Below are 21,259 nucleotides of genomic sequence, written 5' to 3' on the forward strand. Positions count from 1 at the left end.
ACCTTTTTTTTTTTCTCTCAAAATTCAAAATTGAGTCGAATTTTCAAGAACCTTAAGATAATGGAATTATAGAAGCTTATTTCCTGGGTTGTTCAGATCTCCTTATTGTATACCGATACCCCTAAATCAATATGAATGTGTTTGAGGCATTCTTATTGATCGGATGATCATTTCTTTGGATTTGACAAATTTATTAAATGGATATTGATACCCCTGAACTTAAGGGTGTTAATCATTGCGCTTCGGTTCGGTTGACATATATTTTGGCTAAAACCATAATCACACAATTTACTAAACGGTTGCACTTTCTGAAGCCGCAACCATTTAGTACACGGTTTCGGTTTTCATGGTTGCTATTTGATAATACCACTAAACTTGGTTGTTGTCTTCTGAGCAGGTTGCACCATGTCTCATAGTTATTTTAGTTGCTATCGATATCATCTGAGACCGATAAGGATGCTGATACTGATAACTAAATCCATAATTGGATATCTTATTGATCGGATGATCATTTATTTGGATTTGAAAATTTTATTTATTGGATATCGATACCCCCGAACTTAAGGGTATTAATCAGTTCGGTTCGGTTGACATATATTTTGGATGAAACCATAACCGCGCCATTTACTAAACGGTTGCACTTTCTGAAATCGCAACCATTTAGTAAACGGTTTCGGTGTTCATGGTTTTTAAACGGTTTTGGTTTCACGGTTTTAAATGGTTTCGATTTCACGATTTTAAACGGTTTTGATTTCACAGTTTCACGATTTTAAACAGTTTCGATTTCACGGTTTTAAACAGTTTCACTTTCGGTTTATCTCATACGATTTCCAAAGGATTAGCAATCTTGCTAGTTTATTCACATGTTTACTAAAATTTGATTTTGAAAATTAAATAATTAAATCCATGATTAGATTATCTAATTGATCTGAAATTCCCTAATTGGATTACGATGCCCTTAAATAGATATCAAAACATTGGGTCATTAAAATCCTTCGATGATTTCAACTATATTACTAGTTTGGATTTAAATTGATATGAAAAAATTGGGTCATTAAATTCCTAAATTAGGCATAATAAACCCCAACTGAAAAAAACTATTTGTAATCATTACCCATGTGATTGTATAAAAACTATATAATTTTTCTTACATATTTAGTAAGGGAAAAGGATAGGTATGCTAGCGTAATACTTAGGAATAAGGTATGCTAGCGGGATTTTAACCGTTAGATGAAACATAAAAAATCTCATCCGTTCATGTGGCGAGGTCTTACAAAACTTATCCAATACCGCTACTCCATGGTACTACTCCCCCAACCACGACCCCTTCTCTGGCCAGTGTGCCCCATCACTACATCCAACAAGTTCAAACATTCTTGCAACACTAGCAGGGGCTCCAAAAGTTTCGATCACAGAGAGTCTACCAAGCTCCGGGCCAACATCTGGTTTATTGCCGGAAACAGCAAAGTCCAGATAGCAATTCCGACCACAACCCCTTCTCTGGGTTCATTGCCATCATGGCTTTGCTAATCACGCCGTCGAAATCACCTCCTCTAAGACTCCAGTTGCAACCACCTCAGCGGATGACACTGTCGTCGAAATTACTCCCCCGGAAACCACCACGGAAGAAATCACTCCCCCAGAAACCACCGTCGTCGAAGTCACTCCCCCATAAACCACCGCCATCGAAGTCACTCCTCTGGAAACCACTGCCGTCGAAATCACTCCTTCGGAAACCACCGCTGAAACCATACCCCTAGAAGCCTCAGCTGAAACCGCTACTATAACCACCGTTGCTACAATCTCTGCAGAAACCACTGCGCCTGAAAGTGTTGATGGAACTACTACTCTTGGTAAACCCTCCGAGCAAAGAGACGACTGATAAATCCGACCCTTGCTTGCTTAAAGATCCGTAGTTAAAATTCCCCTTCTCTGGGTTCATCGCCATGATTTCTTCACTGATCACGCTTATGTTCGATTTCGCTGGCACTCAGTTTTATGAGAGAAAACAGGAGCACGAGAACAGACTAGTGATCGATGAAGTCGGATTGGAGGGGTCTTTGGAAACGATTTCCAATGCTGGAATCGTTTTGAGATTTAGCACATCACATGCTTTAATATTCTAATCTCATGGTCTGAATCACACAAGGCTTCATTTAGATAGCTTATGCGATGTGGTAATTCTCAATAGGCACTCAGGTAAGGAGCCAAAAAAATCAAGGGAAAATTACATGATTACCCACTTATGGGTTTCTCTTAACAAAATTACCCATCAAAAGTTTCAGTTAACAAAAATACCCAAAATTAGGTTTTCCTTTACAAAATTACCCACTTAAAGTTTAAGTTAACAAAAATACCTAAAATTGAGTTTGGGTTTACAAAACTACCCACTCAAAGTTTTAGTCATAAAAAAAAACATGATTATATGTGGAAGATGAAGAATCAATATTTTGGGTAGTTTTGTAAACCGAAACCTGATTTTGGGTATTTTTGTTAACTAAAATTTTGGGTGGGTAGTATTGTAAACTCAAACCTAATTGTGGGTATTTTCGTTAACCAAAACTTTTTGTGGGTAATTTTGTAAAGGAAAACCCAAAAATGGGTAATCATGTAATTTTTCCAAAAATCAATTTCACACATCACATGCTTTGATTTTGCACCCTCTTCAAACTTGTTCGTCTTTCTTTCGTTTCTCCTCCCCATCGACCTGCAATCAATTTTTTTCAATTATATTTTGAATTTGAAAACCCTAGATCTCTGGATCCTCTTTCTCTTTCCAATCGATCTTTCTTCTTTTAATTGACAGGTATCCAAAGGTGAAGCAAAAGACGTATTTTGGTTTCTCCGAACCTCTCTGTCTTTTCAATCGATCTTCCTTCTCTTATCTGAATCTTCAAAGTGAAGTAAAATGCATATTCTGGTTTCTACTAATCCTCTCTCGATCCGCTCTCTATTTTCTCTGTAAGATCGGGTTCTGCTGACATGGTATGTTGATTATTCTGCTTCTTTTTTTATTTTAATGGTGTGGATTCTCTCTTTTGTTTTGGGACTGTAATTGATAAACATGAATTTAACACATTTGACTGGTAGCAATATTCAGAGACGAAGCCGCCGGAGCGGCTATGAACGAACAGAGATGGAGATTACAGATGGAAGAAAGAGTGAATATTTTAGGGTTTAGCTTCAGCCGTTGGATTTTTTTTTTGTTTCACCACGTGTCAAGAGAGAGGGCCTGGGAGGCAGAAAAGGTTTGGGGAAACAGGGAGAGTGAGTGTGAGCAGAGGAGGAGTGAGGCAAAGAGACGAAGGTAGGGAGAGAGAGAACATTGTGAATGGGAGACAAGGGAGTCGCGGGAGATATAGAGTGAGCGTATGGTATCTCCCTTCAGTCATCCTCCATTATCTCTCTCTCCCTCTCGCTTCCCATCTTGTCAAAATCTAACACCTTCTTCTGAACTCGACAGTTTTCTTCCCGACCACAAACCCCTGTTATCCAAATCCAAAGAACTACAACAGGACTGGATACTTCTAGTACTATTATTGTGTTACAATGGCTATATTGTTACAGGTTATTATACCATGGGAGGTACGGGTTCTTGAAAATAGGAGGTGCTTAACCCTAACGGGTACTTCTAGTCCAAGTTTTTATGTCTCACAGGGTTTGCACTGCTCTATATTTTTAATAGGACCAAATCATATGATGTTGGAGGTGTGATTCGTCTTTGTGAATTTGGACTATGATAACTGAAAGTAACTCTTCCATATGTAAATTATAGCGTTCTGCACATGCTTTTCATGTTACAGGTGTGGAATGCCCTTGGAATAGTTGGTGTAATTACATCCTTGAACTTTCCATATGCTGTTCTTGGTGAGCTTTTTTGACTTTTCCAATTGATGGATAGGAATTTGGAAGTTTCCTTTACTATACAGTTTATGTCAGAGTGGATTATGGGAGATTTGATGAACGACCATTGTTTGAGAACTTTCAGTAAGTGGGATTACCATATCTTAAATTGATGAGAAAGCTTTTGTCATCTTCAAATGTTCCAATTAGTGTCCTTTTCACGCAACAAAGTGTTCATAATCATTCAAAACAAGATCAAATTTAACTTTAGTGGATATCATAATCCATTAGTATCCTTTTCATGCAACAAATGTGTTCATAATCATTCAAAATAAGATCAAATTTAACTTCAGTGGATGTCTACTACATTTTTGGACTACATCCTTCAATTCATTTATATTGTTTTTAGCTTCTTTATTGCTCTATGGTGCTTGATAAATATAGCTTCTAGCTAGTTCTGTAATTGGAATGGATGAGTTGTATTAGCTATCTTATTAACTCAAGGAGTTTTTTGGAAGTTGTTTTTGGCAATTACCTTGTTGTGGCAGCTATCTTTCAAAGTTTGTGGAGTCTGTCACTCACCATTATTGATATATATGCCCTTCTAGTAAAAAGATGCTTGAGGAATTCTCAAATTGTCAGTTTGTTCACCATTGGATATGGGGTAAGAAAAACCATTGGCTTTCCAACCTACCAATGTAAGGATATCTATCTTGTGCTCTTCATGCTATCAATGAAAATCCTTAGTCTACTCTATGTGTATGACTGTTTATTGAAGAATGAGCCCATTTGGTCCGTTGACTTACCTTTAGAATTTTATCAAACTGATGTCTTAGTTTTGTGCCCTAATCTTGGTAAAAAATTTTAGATGGCATTCACATTCAGTAGTGAATCCCACTTGAGAGCACAACCCTTACCTTTCTTTGTATATTTTAATAGATAGTAAATTCCATTTTGTTGGTCATTTTTTTGATAGAATTACAGTTGATCTCTTTATTTACACTTTTCCATCTGATAATGCTGATGCAGGGGGCTAGGAAGCTTGGCTAGGCCATTGGGATTGGATTGTGAACATTGGTTCAACAAAACAGGAGATGGAAAGATCCCTGGAGATGATTCAGCAGACACCTGATCAATTTTTATTTTTTTTCAAAATGTAAATTTATATTCAGTTTATTAGCTTATTTTGATATGAAATGGAAACTCTGAGTGTATGCAACTCCTAGGTTGATAATGTTTACTTCTTAAATGCACACTAACTAATCGCTATTTGTCTACATGATCGTATTACTCTGTCTAGGTTTGTATTGGGTAGTTGGTTTCCTTGCTTTGTGAAATATGACACCAAAATTCTTTCAATGTCTTGGAAAAGTTAGAAGATTGTGTGCTCATTTTTTAATAGACATTTGAAATTCAAAATTAAAATGAAAAACGAAAACATTGATGAAAATGAATGTAACTATAAACCTGCCAAACTGAAGAAAAAAAAAATGTGAATCCTGCCAAAAAAAAAAGAATGTAAGGGAGTTGACAGCTGTAATTGATTTTATGAGAGGCAGCTGGAACCTTTCTTTTTCTTCCCTTTTATAATTTTGCTAGCTAGCTAGCTTGAGTCGGGTCTTCATTACACCTCAAAATTCTTTTCTTACATTTTCAAACGACAAAAGTAGAGAGACATTCTTGGGCTACATAGTCACACTTAGGGGCCGTTTGATAACACTTTGGGAGAATGTTTCTGGTGTTCTTCTATTCTACGGGAATGCAAATAGAACAAAAATACAGTTGACACGTACGGTTCATTTTTGTATTCCCGCGGAATGAACCAGTGAAAAAGGATGACTAAAGAGTAAATTGTAAGAATACCAAAAAGTTACTTGTCTATTCTTCTACTAACTTAAAAGAACAAAAACCCTCCAAAACCCTCTACCTTTGTCCAACTACTTCCCGATAAAAAATACCAAAACCCCATCTTCCCATGCAAGAAGCCCTAGAAAAGGGGTCGCAGGCTCACAATCGTGGATTCATCTTCTTGGAAGAGGTTCTCCAGCAAAGGTATCGTCTCTCTCTCTCTCTCTCTCTTGCTCTTCGCTCTCTTTCTCGGTTTCTCTCTGTCTCTCCTTTTTCGAAACCCTCTCTTGGAAGATGTTCTCCAGCAAAAGGGGCTTCATTATGTACTAAAACCAAGTTTAGAAGCCAGAATTTGATGAACATGGAGAGCTGTTCAAGTTTAAAAAAATTTCATGTGAACAAGGAGTCAAGACATTAGGTTGGTTTCGGTTCTTTCTCAGGGATGCTTTTCCATTTGACAATATGGGAAACTTTGAGGACCAACATACTTATTTTAGATTTAATTATTTAAGAGATTAGGGGAGGTAGTGTTAGCAAATAAACACGACCATGAATTTGGAGGTTAGTGATAGGGTTAGGGGTTTTGGTAGAAGAAAGTAGTGCAAGTTCACTGTGCGTATAGACTTCATGGATATAATGTCAGCTTGGTAAGCCTTCAGCACTTGCTAAACTGATAGATTTTCAACTTCAGTCATTCAGTTGTTTGATTTAGGATTGAAAGCATTCTTTAATTTGTTTTGACCAACAATATTTCTCTATCAATCTAGATTACGAACCAGGGTCAAGTACTTGTCTATCAGTTTTTGACATGGATACAAGGTGTCTGAAACAACAGCCTTTTATCTTAGGTGTGACTAAATAATGTCTTCTTTTGTTCTCCCCTACCCCAATTTTAAAGAAAAATAAAAATCAAATTTCCAACAGTCTTGTCTTGTATGTCAGCTTCTGAGACATTTTCTTATAGCTAGAAAAATGGAAAAGAGAGTAGTATGCTAGTTTGTGGGTTCTTGATAATTTTTTGGTAATCCCTGTAAATTTTGGTAGATTATTTCATCTTTATTCTCTTTATTACGTCTAGAAACTCCCCCCACCTTTCTCTCTCTTACGCACTTAACTTGATATCACTCTGTTGGTTTTCAATTTTTGCAGAATATCTACTTTAATATCTATTTCCTCTTCTATAAACTTATAAAGTTGCCTTTAATTGATATCCATTCATCATATTCTCTTTTCTGAATTCTAAAAATATGCCATAGATTGGATTTTATGAAACAGAATTAGAAAAGCCGTGGACTGTAAAACTATCATCAATGAAGGTTATTGGACCCAATTGCTCTATTTAACATTGTGCACCTGAATATGTATTCTTTTCTAACACCTTTTGTGAACCATTGCAGTGCTATCCCGATTGGGCTTCAGTCTCATGCTTTAGCATGTATTGCACACACTTTCTTCTATTCAAGAATTCTTAGTTAAGCATGCCTTCTTTTTACTTTGCGTGTAATTTTATCTAATAGCTAGTTTGTAAAATTTTTAGGCAAATCTTAATTGGTCAAAGTTTAGGAGGAATGGGCTACCACATTGGCCTAAACTATGTATAATTTTTGGGGATTCATATGCTAGTGGGAGAGGAGGATTCGGGAATGAATCTGATTTCAGGTTTGAAGAGGAATCGAGAGGTGTTGATGATGATGTGGACGCAGATGTAGATGTAATTCCAACTACTCCATTATTAGGGTAGATGAGCAATTGGCAATGTTCATGTTTAGAATAACAGGAACATGTCCTACTAATAGAGCAGTTGAGGAGAGATTCCAACATTCAGGATAGACTGTCAGCTATTACTTTGGCAAAATATTGCAAGGGGTGCTTAAGCTTTCTAAGGAGTATATCAAAGCCCCATCGTTTCATGAGATTCCTATGGAAATAATTGCAAACAACAAATGGTGGCCATATTTTAAGGTAAAATAGAATATTTCTTTCTACTAAGTTTACATCACTTTTTAACTTATGGTCATTTTTTGTTTCACATAATAATGCTTTTGGTTGGATTTTTTTTTTCTTTTATTTTAATTAGGATTGCATTGGTGCCATAGAAGGTACACATGTTACTGCTATAGTTTCCAAGGGAAAACAGATCTCATTTCGAGGACGGAAGGGGATAACAACTCAAAATGTGATGTGTGCCTGCTCGTTTGACAGGAAATTCACTTTTGTATATGCGGGTTGGGAAGGCAGTGCAAATGATTGTCGTGTATTCAATAGAGCCCTAGAGGATCCTACCTTGCGATTTCCTCATCCTCCCCAAGGTATATCAATGCCCAAATTATCATGTATGCAAATGATTATTGTGTATACTTTTAATGTCTTGCTTTATCATATTGTAGGGAAGTATTATGTTGTAGACTCAGGATATGCGAGTAGGAATGGATATTTGACACCATTCAAAGGAGAGAGATATCATATACCAGATTATAATGGAGGAAGAAGACAATCCAGAAGTACTAAGGAATTGTTTAATTATAGACATTCTTCTTCAAGGAATCATATTGAGCATTGTTTTGGGATTTTAAAATCAAGATTCCCTGTTTTAAAAAACAAGCCTCAATTCTCACTTAGTTACCAAAGTTATATTGTGATAGGTTGTTGTGGACTTCATAACTATATTAAATCTGAATAAATAGCATATGCACTTTTTCTACAATTCGGGGAAGATGACTACTACGATCCTAATGAAGAGAGAGTCAGGGTCGTCAACGTTCACGGAGAACAAGAAAACGGTGATGTTGCTAGTACTTCTACTGCAATTTATCAGGGCAATCAACGTGTACAAGGAAGACAGATGAATGAACTAAGGATACAAATAACAAATCAGATGGCAGTAGATAAGGGATACCCCCTAATTTGATTGTTTATGTAACAAATTTCAAGACACCTATTTGCAACTATGATTTTTATTTTGTAATTCCTATAAACTTGAATAGTAAACTTTTGTTTATTTATTAAGATAAATGTGGAAACTCTTTATGCTTCTATTTTATTATTTTCTTTAAGTAATAGTATTTTAAAAGATAATTTCATAAACAAATTATTTCCTTATTTAAGTTAAATTTGACCATAATAGCATGTATGTAATTATTGATTTTATTGTTCAAAAGTGAATTTATATAAAGTGTTTGTCAAACGTTGTTTCTGTTCTTTTCCTGTTCTAAGAACATTTCTAAAATAATTTTACCAAATGCTGTTTCTATTCCGCCAGAGTGTCTTCACAGTATGGAATCGAAAAAGAACACTTCTGTAAAAGAACACTCTCCAGGAATAGAAGTGTTATCAAACAGCCCCTTAGAGAGAGTTTTTTGAAATTATGGTGGAATTTGGCATTCATTATGGTTCTCAAAAACATTGACTGAGAAAGGGCTCAAAAGACAGACGGGAAAGGAGAAAAGAGAGGGGGAGGGGAAGACTAGCTTCCTGATACTTTGAGCATCTCATATGCCGATTATTGAAAGCAGAACAAATTGTAGAGATGCACCACACTTCCCAATGTGGACAGTGTGCTTACTACCAACACGGTAGCCATGGACATTAAAAAAAAAAAATGTAGATGTTCTCATGTTCTAGTATTCCCCTGAACCTAATGTATTACAAGAAAAAAAATTTATTGTTATTACTGAAGCCAGAAAATGACTGCAAGAATGTTCTCTTCAGATGTCTTAAAAAATTAACACAAAGTTTGAAATCTTATACTATATATCATCTATCAAATCCAGAAATAAAATCCCCAAAATACAAATAAAGCAGTTTGGAGTAGTAGAACAAGCCTTGTTTTTTGGGGATCCGAAGTGGCTTTTCACTGTTACATCTTTTTACAATGCTGCAATTGCAAAGGGGTTAAAGTTCCTTTTATAATCTCTTGTTCATTCTCTCTCTCTCTCTCTCTCTCTCTCTCTCTCTCTCTCTCTCTCTCTCTCTCTCTCTCTCTCTCTCTCTTTCACACACACACACACTTGCTTACACTCACACTCACACTCACATTCACAGTCACTCACTTTTGTATGAGTACATGGCCACAGGCACATGGTTGTGTAGTTAGATACTCCAGACTTACAAGATGTTTGAACCTAATATAGTGTTCTGGCCCTACATATCTAATTGCTTAGATTTTGTTGTGGACCCTCTATGCTGGGGTACCTTTCATTTATTTTGGCCTCCCTATTTGGGTCAACATTAAAAAATGCCAACCCAATGGAATCTAGTGAGTGAAAAAATTGAGGATCACCAAGTGATATCATAGTAAACGTATTTATCTTTGGGTGGGTTACCTTGGTTGAGAGGGTTCTTGGCAATTTACTTACAAGGTACAAGCAGGTGATGAGGTTACAATGTTACAAGCTTCATGGATGTACTTCTAGAGTAATGTAGTGTACCACCACTTTAATTGTGAATGTACTTCAAATAGTATTATTTGGGTCTAATAATTAGCCTTTTCAATACTCAAGTAATTGTACATGATGCAAAAACTTGTCACCAACTATAAAGTGGGTGGAAAGCCCATATTTCCAAGGACTAGTCACTCTCATGTATACTAGCATTTAAGACTTGAGTGAGGATTTGCTTATTAGTTGTAAATACCAACACTCCCTTAGAATCTTTTTTTTTTTTTTTGTAAAACTCCCTTAGAATCTTGGATGACCAACATAATGGCAACATGTCAACCAACAACCAATGAATGGGTGGAGAGCCCATATTGCCAAGGACTAGTCACTCTCATGTATACTAGCATTTATGACTTGAGTGATGTACATGCTAACACTCTCTTAGAATCTTGAATGACCAACTCAATGACAACATGTCAACCAACAACCAATGAATGTGTTTTAGAAATGTTTTACTACATTTCATCTTGCTGCTCAGAAATTTGAAAAACAAAAGTGAGCAAGGACAAAAGGGGGGGGGGGGAAGAGACCTGCTTAATTAAATTTAGCATGTAATAGCAGTTGCTGTAGGTGTTATCAGAACTGCTGTATTTCCAGTCACAGGTTGCGCACTGGCAACTCTCTCGAGATGCTCCCATGTCACCCTTCTCTTCTTTGCTGCTGCTGCTGTTTGCTTCACTTCTTCCTCCTCATACTTGCTTTGGCAATACATGACCAGCTCTTCATCCATCTTTGAGAACATTTTCTTCACATTTACGGTTAGGTTGATTTAAGGGTAATTTACAGCGCCACCCCCTGGAGAATGCCAGTATTATAGGAACACCCCCTCACTTTCACCAAATTAGACTCAGACCCCCTACCGTCAGTCACTGTTATGTCATCTATTATATTTTTCTTTTAATACCAAAATACCCTTTCTAAATGTTAACTACCTAAAATACCCATTTACGGTATTATACCCTGTTCCCCAAATTGAGCCTAACCCATTCCCAATCTCCGTGAAGAGCAGCGGCGATTGATCCCCAAATTGAGCCTAACCCATTCCCAATCTCCGTGAAGAGCAGCGGCGATCGATCTCCGTGAAGAGCAGCGGCGATCGATCTCTGTGAAAAGCAGCGGCGATCGATCTCCGTGAAGAGCAGCGGCGTTTACCGGAACTTTTGGAATGGATCCAGAGAGGGTTTAATAACGTGATTTCCCGAGCACCGAAAGCCTTCTCAAGAAGATGATAGCTGGATGGTGCAAAAATCGTCCGGACATCAGTACCAACCGTAAGGGTCTGAGTTTCCTCGAGAATGGGGACTGACTAGGGATTAAGTTCGAGCATTTCGATGACGTTTTCGCTGTAAGCAATAACCCGAAAGGTAGACTCGTCGACGGCGATCATACAGCCAAAGGATTGTATATAACCACCCCTCTGAATTTTCGACAAGTACGTAGAGATTTGCTGTTCAGGAACAGATTGGGTAGAGGTTCTAATGGATTGGGAATAGTCGAAGGACTTACCGGACTCGCCGGACTATTCAAAGATGGCATGGAGGCGGGCGTCTACAGTGAACTGAGCAATGGCTTTGCTCTTGGAGTCTCCTCGGTGGGATTTGACGCTGCTTCCCCCTAAGGGTTGGGTTTGGTGAGCATTAGTTGCTCTGCTACCTGAAGCCATTTTGAGTTTTTCTCTTTGAGGGTTCTCTCCTCTGTAGACTATATAGCTTTTACATTCTTTCTGTGGCTGAGGTGGATGACGATCTCCAATGGGTCTCAATTCTCGAGCTTCTTTCTGTCTCGTCGAAATCGATAATCCATTTGGAAGCTTTGGCATGAATCTTGTCTCTTTGTCTTGGTTTTCCCCTCCTTATATGATCTTGTATGTATTGATCATAGTTCTTAATTGGGATGGATTGATTGTTCGATTTTCAGGATTTACAAGCTTTGGTAAGAATTTCGTCTCTCTGTCTTTGTTTTCCCTAATTTGGCTGCACTTTTTGCATAGATTTCTTTCCTTCTTATGCCTTCGATAGCTATTATCAGAATGAAGGGAAAGCTCAAGACTCCTGCAATTTCAAGGGCATCGCCATGGAGAGAGAGTGATACAGAGATAATGAAACGGTATACGTGTGAAGAGAGGGGTATTTTTGGGATAATAAGATAAGGGTGTTTTACTTATAAGGGTTAAAATGTCATTTCATAGCATCACTTAACAGAGACTGACGGTAGGGGGTCTAAGTTTAATTTGGTGAAAGAGAGGGGGTGTCCCTATAATAATGGCATTCTCCAAGGGGTGGCGCTGTAAATTACCCTTTCATTTATTTATTTCAGTTTTGATGTTTAATATTTGTGCAGAATATTGTTTTTTTTTTGTTGGAAATGTTTTTTTTTGTTTGTAAAATCTTTTTGTCAAGGTATGAAGGGCACTATTTTCTCCTACCCACCACCCTTGTGGCTTGTTTAACTTTCATATCGATTGATTTCAGTTTTTCCTAATTCGTTGAAATCCCTACCCATTAAGATTTCTCTTCGTTGTAAGGGTTTTTCCTCTCCCACCGCTAGGGTTTCCATCGGCTCTTTAGCAGCATTTCCAGCCGCTATTCCAGCATTTGGTCTCCTCTTCTCACCGTTGGGTGTCAAGATAGAGGTTCCCCTGCCTGAGAGGGGTCGGCTAACGTCGGGATAAGCTTCTCTCCGGTTATCGGAGCTTCGGGCCACGAGCCCCTCCCACCCTTCCTTACTTTCTCTTTATTTTTATTCCCCCATCCCCGCATATTATATTAACCTATAGTACTAGCTCCACTTTACTTCCCTCCTATTTGTAGGTAATGGATGATACTGGACCGGAACATCTTATGGATGATTTTAACACAAACCTACAGGACCTACCTCCGGCAACCCTATCCAATGCACATATACCAACTCTGGATCTGCCAGATTTAGAAATCACCGACTCCGCACTCGAATCTTCACCTCTCAACTGGAGATTGGTCCTCATTGGTAAACTCTTCTCCACAAAGCGCATCTCCGCATTGAACATCTCCAAAGCCCTCGCCTCCGCTTGGAAGCTCTTAAGAGACCCTGATGTCTACCAAATCGACAGCCAGATCTTCCCTTATCCAAGCTTCCCATGAGGCAGAAGTTCACTTGGCCCTCTCGCACGGCCCTTGGCTTATCAAGAATAACCTCAATATGTTCAAGCGGTGGCGTGAAGATATAGAACCCTCAAACCTCATTTTCTCTGAGTTTGACATATGGGTGCATGTCTACAACCTCCCCCTACACCTCTATACCAATGAGGTTGCGGAACAGGTCACAAGGAAAATCGGGAAGTTCCAACTCGTCTCCCAGTCAAACTTAGAGACTACAACCGATCCCTAACTATCAGAGTCTCTATCCCCCGTGACAAACCTCTCAGAACCGGAATGCGCCTGAATAGACTGGGCCGGACATCAATAGATTGAGTTCTCCTTCGCAAAGCTTCCATCATTCTGCTTTTTTTGTGGCATTGTCGGACATGACCTGAGAATTTGTAAGCTCAAACAGACCTTCGACTCATCGGGAGCCCCACTCTTCCAAACCTTACTGTAGATTCGAGCCGTGACTGTTTCAAATCTCTCTTTGGCGAGTGGCTTCGCTTAGGAGGCCCAAGGAACCGGCCACCCACGGCCATGCAAATGAAATTGATACGATTCCTCTTGAAGAAGAAGGGCCGGACACCTCAATAGGAGACGTGGCAAATTCTCTAATAGCTTTGGGACCCACACGGCATTCTTCAAGAGAGAAGAAACGCCCTTCAACATTAAGGGACTATGTGTAAAAAGGGAGAATCATTCTGTTGGGATATGGGGAATTCTGATTGGCTATCATATGTAGTAAAAGACAAAGGGAATAGTATAAGAGAACATCTGGCATAATGAAATGGGGATGATAATGATTACCTTCTCTCATTCTTCTTATTTTCTCTCTGGAGGAGCTACCCTCGAAGCTAGCAACCATTCCCTTGAGTTTCATTCATCAATCTGGTGCTTTCATTGAGAGACTCTGAAGGCCGCAACGAACATGGCGGAAGGGACTCGGCTGCGACAGGTGGATGAAACCCTCAAGACATTGGGAGATACGGTAACGGCACAAGGAGGTCAGATGGACTCACTTCAGACTAGCTTCACTGAGCGTTTTGCAGAGCAGCAACAGTCTATCTCGAAGCTCGCTTTACGACTCACCACCATAGACGGAGGACTGGAGCAGGCCCTCCGCCTTACCACCCCACTCCCAGAACCACGCTCGGGAACATCTAATACACCGTCTTATGTTGGAACGATTCCTCCACATGTGACGAACCCCATCCAGACGCGCACCATACGACTGGATTTCCCACGCTTCGATGGCGGTGACCCCAGCGGCTGGATCTTCAAGGCCGAAAGGTTCTTCGACTAGCATAACACGCCAGATGACCAACGCCTGACTATTTCTTCTTTTCACATGGATGGCCCGGCCCTCCAGTGGTTCCAATGGATGTTTAGCTCTAACCAGTTCACGACGTGGACTGCGTTTACCCGATCTCTTGAGGTACGTTTTGGACCAACGGAATTTGATGATCCTCAGGCGACTCTTGCCAAGCTTACTTAGACAACCTCCGTCGCCGACTACCAAACTCGATTCGAAACATTAGCAAATCGCACTACTGCTATTCCACCTTCTTTTTTGGTGAGCTGCTTCATATCGGGGCTGCGAACAGACATTAGGAATGAGGTAATGGCATTCCGACCAACCACTATGTCCCAAGCAGTTGGACTTGCCCGCCTTCAAGAGGCTAAACTGACGGAATCACGACGAAATTTTTTTCGCCTGCCACCACCAAGAGGATTACTCCCTGCTCCTCCGCAAGCGCCACTGGCGCTTCCTGCCCCACAAACTCGAATTCCGATCAAGAGGCTATCGCCAGCGGAGATGCAACAGCGTCGTGAAAAGGGGTTGTGCTACAACTACGAGGAGAAATTTTCACCCGGACATCGTTGTAAGACTCGACAACTTTTCTTACTGGAGTATGACGTGGGTGATACGTTGGCTGAAACTCCGAAAAAAGTGGAGGAGCAAATTTCCGATGAAGTTACCCTTCCAATAGCAGAGACCACAACTGAGCTATCTTACCACTCTCTGATAGGGGGAAACTCGCCGACTACGATCCGTTTCACGGGGTATGTTGATGGTTACCCTATTCAGATCTTGATTGATGGAGGCAGTACTCACAATTTCATACAGAGCCGGGTTGCACATCATTTGGGCCTTTCCATTGAAGCATCTCCGAGCATCACCGTCATGGTTGGTAGCGGCAACCGAATGGCTTGCGAAGGACTGATCAGAAAATTACAAGTTAAGTTACATCATCACTCTTTTCAAATTGATGCATATGTGTTACCTCTATTTGGTGCAGACCTGGTGCTAGGAGTTCAATGGCTTGCCCAACTAGGTCCAGTACTATTTGACTACAGCAAACTGACTTGGAATTTAGAGATGGCGATAAGAAGGTGACTCTGACCGGCGACCCGTCACTTATTCCCACCCAGCTCTGTTATCAAGAAGTGCGACGTATCGTGGATACAGGATCGTTCGTTGCCCTGTTTCAATTAGAGTTGCAGCAACCATCAGCCACACCAACTGCTTGTGACAATATCGAGTTGCATAGCCTATTGAGCTCATATGCTACGGTGTTTGCTACGCCACATGGCCTACCGCCCACCAGATCACAAGATCATGCCATCCATCTATCCCCAGGGACACAACCAGTGAATGTGCGGCCCTACCGCTACCCACACTTTCAAAAGGAGGAAATCGAGCACCTGGTGACAGACATGTTGGCTGACGGTATTATTAGACCAAGCACCAGCCCATTCTCTTCACCCGTACTGCTAGTTAAAAAAAAAGATGGGACATGGCGGTTCTGTGTTGACTACAGGGCCCTAAACGCGGTGACGGTCAAGGATCGGTTCCCTATTCCAACCGTAGATGAGCTTCTAGATGAGTTGCACGGCGCACGGTATTTTTCCAAACTAGATTTGAGATCAGGTTATCACCAAATTCGGATTCGGGTAGAGGACGTGTATAAAACGGCATTTCGAACCTATGATGGGCATTTTGAGTTCCTTGTTATGCCATTTGGCCTCACCAATGCCCCATCCACTTTTCAAGCCACCATGAATTCCATATTCCGACCCTTCCTAAGGCGTTTCGTGTTGGTTTTCTTTGACGATCTCTTGGTGTATAGCCCATCATGGTCGGCCCACATACAACATTTGGGAGAGGTCCTTCACACTCTTAAGGTCCATGAATTATATGCCAAAGAATCCAAATGTGCATTTGGGCAGAGGTCCATAGAATACTTGGGCCACATAGTGTCAGCCCATGGGGTGGAAAATGGATCCTAATAAATTAGTGGCCATGATGAATTGACCCATTCCCCGATCAGTAAAAGAACTCAGAGGCTTTTTGGGGCTCACAAGCTATTATCGGCGGTTTGTGCGCAGCTATGACCATAAGGCAGCACCACTTATAGATCTACTTAAAAAAGGGGAATTTTCATGGACTCCAGTTGCTCAGGCTGCTTTTGAAATCCTACGCCAAGCAATGACGTCGGCACCCATCTTGCGCTTACCGGACTTCACCATTCCCTTTATAGTAGAGACTGATGCCTCAGGGGTTGGAATAGGCGCTGTTCTATCACAAGAAAATCACCCTGTTGCATACTTTAGCAAGAAACTGTCACCAAGGATGCAAGCCGCTTCCACATATGTGCGTGAAATGTATTCCATCACCCAGGCCATCATGAGGTGGCGCCAATACTAACTTGGAAGGAGATTTATCATCAAAACAGACTAGAAAAGTCTGAAGGAGCTGACCGAGCAGACCATTCAGACCCCAGAACAGCAACACTAGTTGTCAAAACTCCTCGGCTTTGTATTTGATATATGTTACCACCCCGGCAAAGTCAACATTGTCGGTGATGCGTTATCCCGAAGTGCATTGCATGCCATGGTGTTCTTATCATTCTCTGCACCATCACCTGATTTTTTAGAACAGTTGCGTGTTAAGGTAGCCGCCAGTCCAGCACTACGCGCCATCGCTGAAGATTTAGTCACCAACCCCACTATTGACAAGGGGTATTCAGCTCAAAACGGACTACTGTATTACATGCAACGACTGGTATTACCACCCGACTCCCCTCTTTGTGATGTCTTCCTCAAGGAGTTCCATTCATCTTCTGTAGGAGGGCACGCTGGGTTTCTCAAGACTTTCAAACGAATGGCTACCAACTTCTTTTGGCGGGGAATGCATAGCTATATCAAGCAATATGTTGCTTCTTGTACTGTATGCCAGCAGATGAAATCTCTCTCAACCTCCCCTGCAGGGCTTTTACAACCCTTGCCAATTCCCGAACAAATATGGGAAGATCTCTCAATGGACTTCATTGTTGGGTTGCCCAATTCTGGTGGAAAAACCGCCATCCTGGTAGTGGTGGATCATTTAAAAAAGTATGCTCATTTCTGCCCTCTATCTAGCAATTTTACAAGCACTAAGGTTGCCGAAGTCTTTGCCCTAGCATCACCAAACTACATGGGCTTCCTCGCTCTATCGTGAGCGACCGTGACCCTCTATTTATCAGCAGCTTTTGGCGTGAGTTATTTCGACTGCAGGGCACCACCTTGGCTATGAGCACCACCTACCATCCTCAGACCGACGGCCAGACCGAGGTCCTTAATCAATGCCTTGAAATGTATTTGCGCAGTTTTGTATCGGACAACCCCTCGCTTTGGGTCAAATTCCTTCACTGGGTCGAGTACTGGTACAACACTTCTTTTCATTCAGCCACAGGGATGACCCCTTTTCAGGCAGTATATGGTCGGCCACCCCCTACACTACAGAGATACATTCCAGATGCGTCCCTCAATGCCACAGTGGACCAAGACTTACGTTCCCGTGATGAAGTATTGCGCACTCTCAAACTCAATCTGGTTCGGGCTCAAGCAAGGATGAAAAGCCAAGCCGACAAGAGTCGAACCGATAAGGAGTTTACAGAAGGAGAATGGGTCTTGGTTAAGCTCCGCCCATATCGGCAGAAATCTGTGGCCTTGAGAACACATCAAAAGCTAGGGAAGCGATACTTTGGGCCGTTTCAAATCACATCTCGGGTAGGGAAAGTTGCCTACAAGCTGGAGTTACCCACCTCGGCACGCCTTCACCCGGTGTTCCATATTTCCCTACTCAAACGGTACGTTGGGACACCACCACGGCAACCGGAACCACTACACAACAATGCCTTCTTTAATACCAAAATTTTTTTCAAGTGCTCAATAAAACAAAGGTTAGCACCGGCATTATCTAATGTAATAGAGAACAATTTCTTCTCTATGCCCCAATCCAACAACATATTTGAAGCAATTTCACATATATTAGCTCCTGTGTGTGGGGGTGGCATGATGCAAAATTTCAATAATTTTTTATGTAGTACCCATTCTGTGTCAATATAATGACAAGTGAGAGAAATATAGGAGTCAGTTGTTACAAAAGTCCACAAATCAGTAGTCAATGACATTCTACCATTGAAGGAACTCAAAAAATCCTTTATCCTCTTGCTTTCTCTAGTATGCAACTTTAAAATATCAGCCATTTGGGTATTCCTACTAATAGGACTAAATTGTGGGTAAAGATAAGAAATCAAAGCCCTAAACTCTTCATACTCGACGAATACCAAGGGCAACTCATGTCTGACAATAAGTGTGGTAATCATATCTCGAACTACATCTGCATCAATCCTCTTAGTTTTCAGTGCCACATTCCCATCACCTCCACCCACTAACATTTGAGCAACATCATTATTTTTACGCTTGAGGCAAGACTTAAGATGTCTCCTCAAACTACCAGTGCCATTGATAGATGAGTCAGCCAGATATATATTCCCACAAGCCTTGCATTTTGCTCTCTGTCTTCCATCGGGATTTTTGTCTTTAGGGATATTAATAAACTCTTTCCAAACTATGGAAGTTTTTTTCCTATTTCTTGGTAAAGTACTGACTGTAGCAGATGAAACAACTGGCCCAGTATTATGATCAAATGCAGTTCTTGAACTAGACGGACTAAAACCATTCCCTCTGTTTACTTCATTAACAGACATCTGAACTTCTTGATCTTTTTGATTTGACATTATGCAATTCAACTGAATAAAACAACAATAGAATGCAAAATAATAAATATAAATTGAATCTTCCTCAAAATAAAAACAATATTGTTCAAATTCATGTTAACATCATATGAAAATAAATTAAATGAAAATAAAAGAGAACCATATTTTAAAATTCAACCAAATATCTATTCAAAATCGATACTAACCCACATAGCATCTACAAATATTAGACTCTCAAACTCACAACAAACAAATGAGAAACCAACAAAGGGAAGATCAACCGAAAACATTGATCCATCAAAAGTGAATTACGAAGTGATGTACGGATTTTATTTTCATGAACATAAACACAGTATGGAATTTATGTGATAAATTCATCAAGAAGAAACAATAATGGAGCTCATAAAGCATAGCATGGATTCTTGTCATGAACAAAGAAAAGCATAAATAAAATTTCAGGTAATGGATTCATCAGGCCTTGAGTGGAATGAGTTGCATCTCCCTCTACGGATCTCTCTCCTCCCTCTTGTGAAATGGCATATATGCCCCCTAGCAACTTGTTTCAAGCTGTCAATAGATTGCTTAGGCAACCAACTTGCTGGTACTGCCCATCTAATTCATGGGTAAGTCATAGTCGTTCTATGTCCCCCAAGTGACTGGGCACCAGGTAAACAGACATAAAAGCATTTAGTATAGAAAATTGTGAAGTCTCTTTTTTCTTATGAAAAGAGAAATAGAGAAGAAAGATCTATTTAAAACTTAAAGCAATACCTAATAAATCTAATAACTAGTAAATTTTGTATTTTCTACGATTATTAGCCATTAGAATGACGACTGTAAGGTCATTAGTAAGCATCTTGGTAGGAACTTGTTAATACACCACAGGTACATTCATCGGGATCAATGGAACTGCTAAAGACAAGGAAATTTTTTAAGGCAGTCTCTAGTATGACTGGTGATGTATTTCCTAATAAGGAGGGTGCAGGGATCATAGTGATAAGTTGAATCTTCATACCGTTTAACACAATTCAGACATTAATTAGCCAACTTTTGGACAATGGACTGCACCTTTAACATGTGTCTAGCTTGGATGAGCAGTGGCAACATTCTATTAACTGCTAAATTATCTAACTGCAGTGAGTAAATATTGTAGTGAGAATCCAGGTTAACACAGCCAAGCTGAGGTCGCCTAAAGTTTTTGTCCTGGAGTTATTCTCATCGGCTCAGTAGAAGCATTTCCAACTTGAATAATATACAACTATGAAAGTTGAAACATCCTGACAACATTTTAAGCCTGCAACAGGTCACAAGGCACAACCCCTACGATTAACTGCAGATAGATAAGACAACTTTGATTTGATTGAAACTACACAAATTGTCTCAAACAATATGACATGTATTTGTCCTGTTAAGGCTCTGGTTCATCATCCCCCAGAGAGAGAGAGAGAGAGAGAGAGAGAGCCAACCTGGATCTCGAGCAGTGGCGTGGACGAAGTAGCCTCTTTGAAGGAGAGCACAGCACAGCAGCTCGCAGCCGACGATGACGACGACGCTCGACCCAGACTCGCAGAGCACAGCACAGCAGCTCGCAGCCGACGACGACGACGACGCTCGACCCAGACTCGCAGAGCACAGCACAGCAGCTCGCAGCCGACGACGACGACGACGCTCGACCCAGACTTGCAGAGCACAGCACAGCAGCTCGCAGCCGACGATGACGACGACGCTCGACCCAGACTCGCAGAGCACAGCAGCGGCCGCGGCACTTCCTTTCCATTAAACGAAGAGAAGAGAAGAGAAGAGAAGAGAAGAGACTTAACAATAGGGTTTTTGGTTTTTTTTCTTTTTAACTCTTTCATATGGGGGTAGAATAGTAATCTTACAACCGGGTCGGGCCAGGCCGGTGCAAAATAGACCGGTCTCGATCGGGTCTTAATTGGTCGGTCTCGGTCGGGTGCCCGACGGTCCA

General features: G+C 40.5%; 1 protein-coding gene and 1 long non-coding RNA gene across 2 annotated transcripts; one reads left to right on the forward strand and one right to left on the reverse strand.

The window, feature by feature from the left end:
• Positions 1-2,998: 2,998 nt before the first annotated feature.
• On the forward strand, positions 2,999-5,096 carry LOC122067093. Its single transcript, XR_006136577.1, has 2 exons — positions 2,999-3,867; positions 4,873-5,096. It is a non-coding gene; the product is annotated as an uncharacterized LOC122067093 (long non-coding RNA).
• Positions 5,097-18,345: 13,249 nt separating this feature from the next.
• On the reverse strand, positions 18,346-19,311 carry LOC122067091 (zinc finger BED domain-containing protein RICESLEEPER 3-like). Its single transcript, XM_042630940.1, has one exon. It carries the CDS (start codon positions 19,309-19,311, stop codon positions 18,346-18,348), a length of 966 nt encoding a protein of 321 aa, XP_042486874.1.
• Positions 19,312-21,259: the final 1,948 nt, after the last annotated feature.

Source organism: Macadamia integrifolia, unplaced genomic scaffold (assembly GCF_013358625.1).
Source record: "Macadamia integrifolia cultivar HAES 741 unplaced genomic scaffold, SCU_Mint_v3 scaffold2705, whole genome shotgun sequence".
In the NCBI taxonomy this organism is placed as follows: domain Eukaryota; kingdom Viridiplantae; phylum Streptophyta; class Magnoliopsida; order Proteales; family Proteaceae; genus Macadamia; species Macadamia integrifolia.

Bases quoted from the DNA above. Each gene is read 5' to 3' on its own strand.
- LOC122067091 (XM_042630940.1), bottom strand. From the start codon at position 19,311: ATGTCAAATCAAAAAGATCAAGAAGTTCAGATGTCTGTTAATGAAGTA.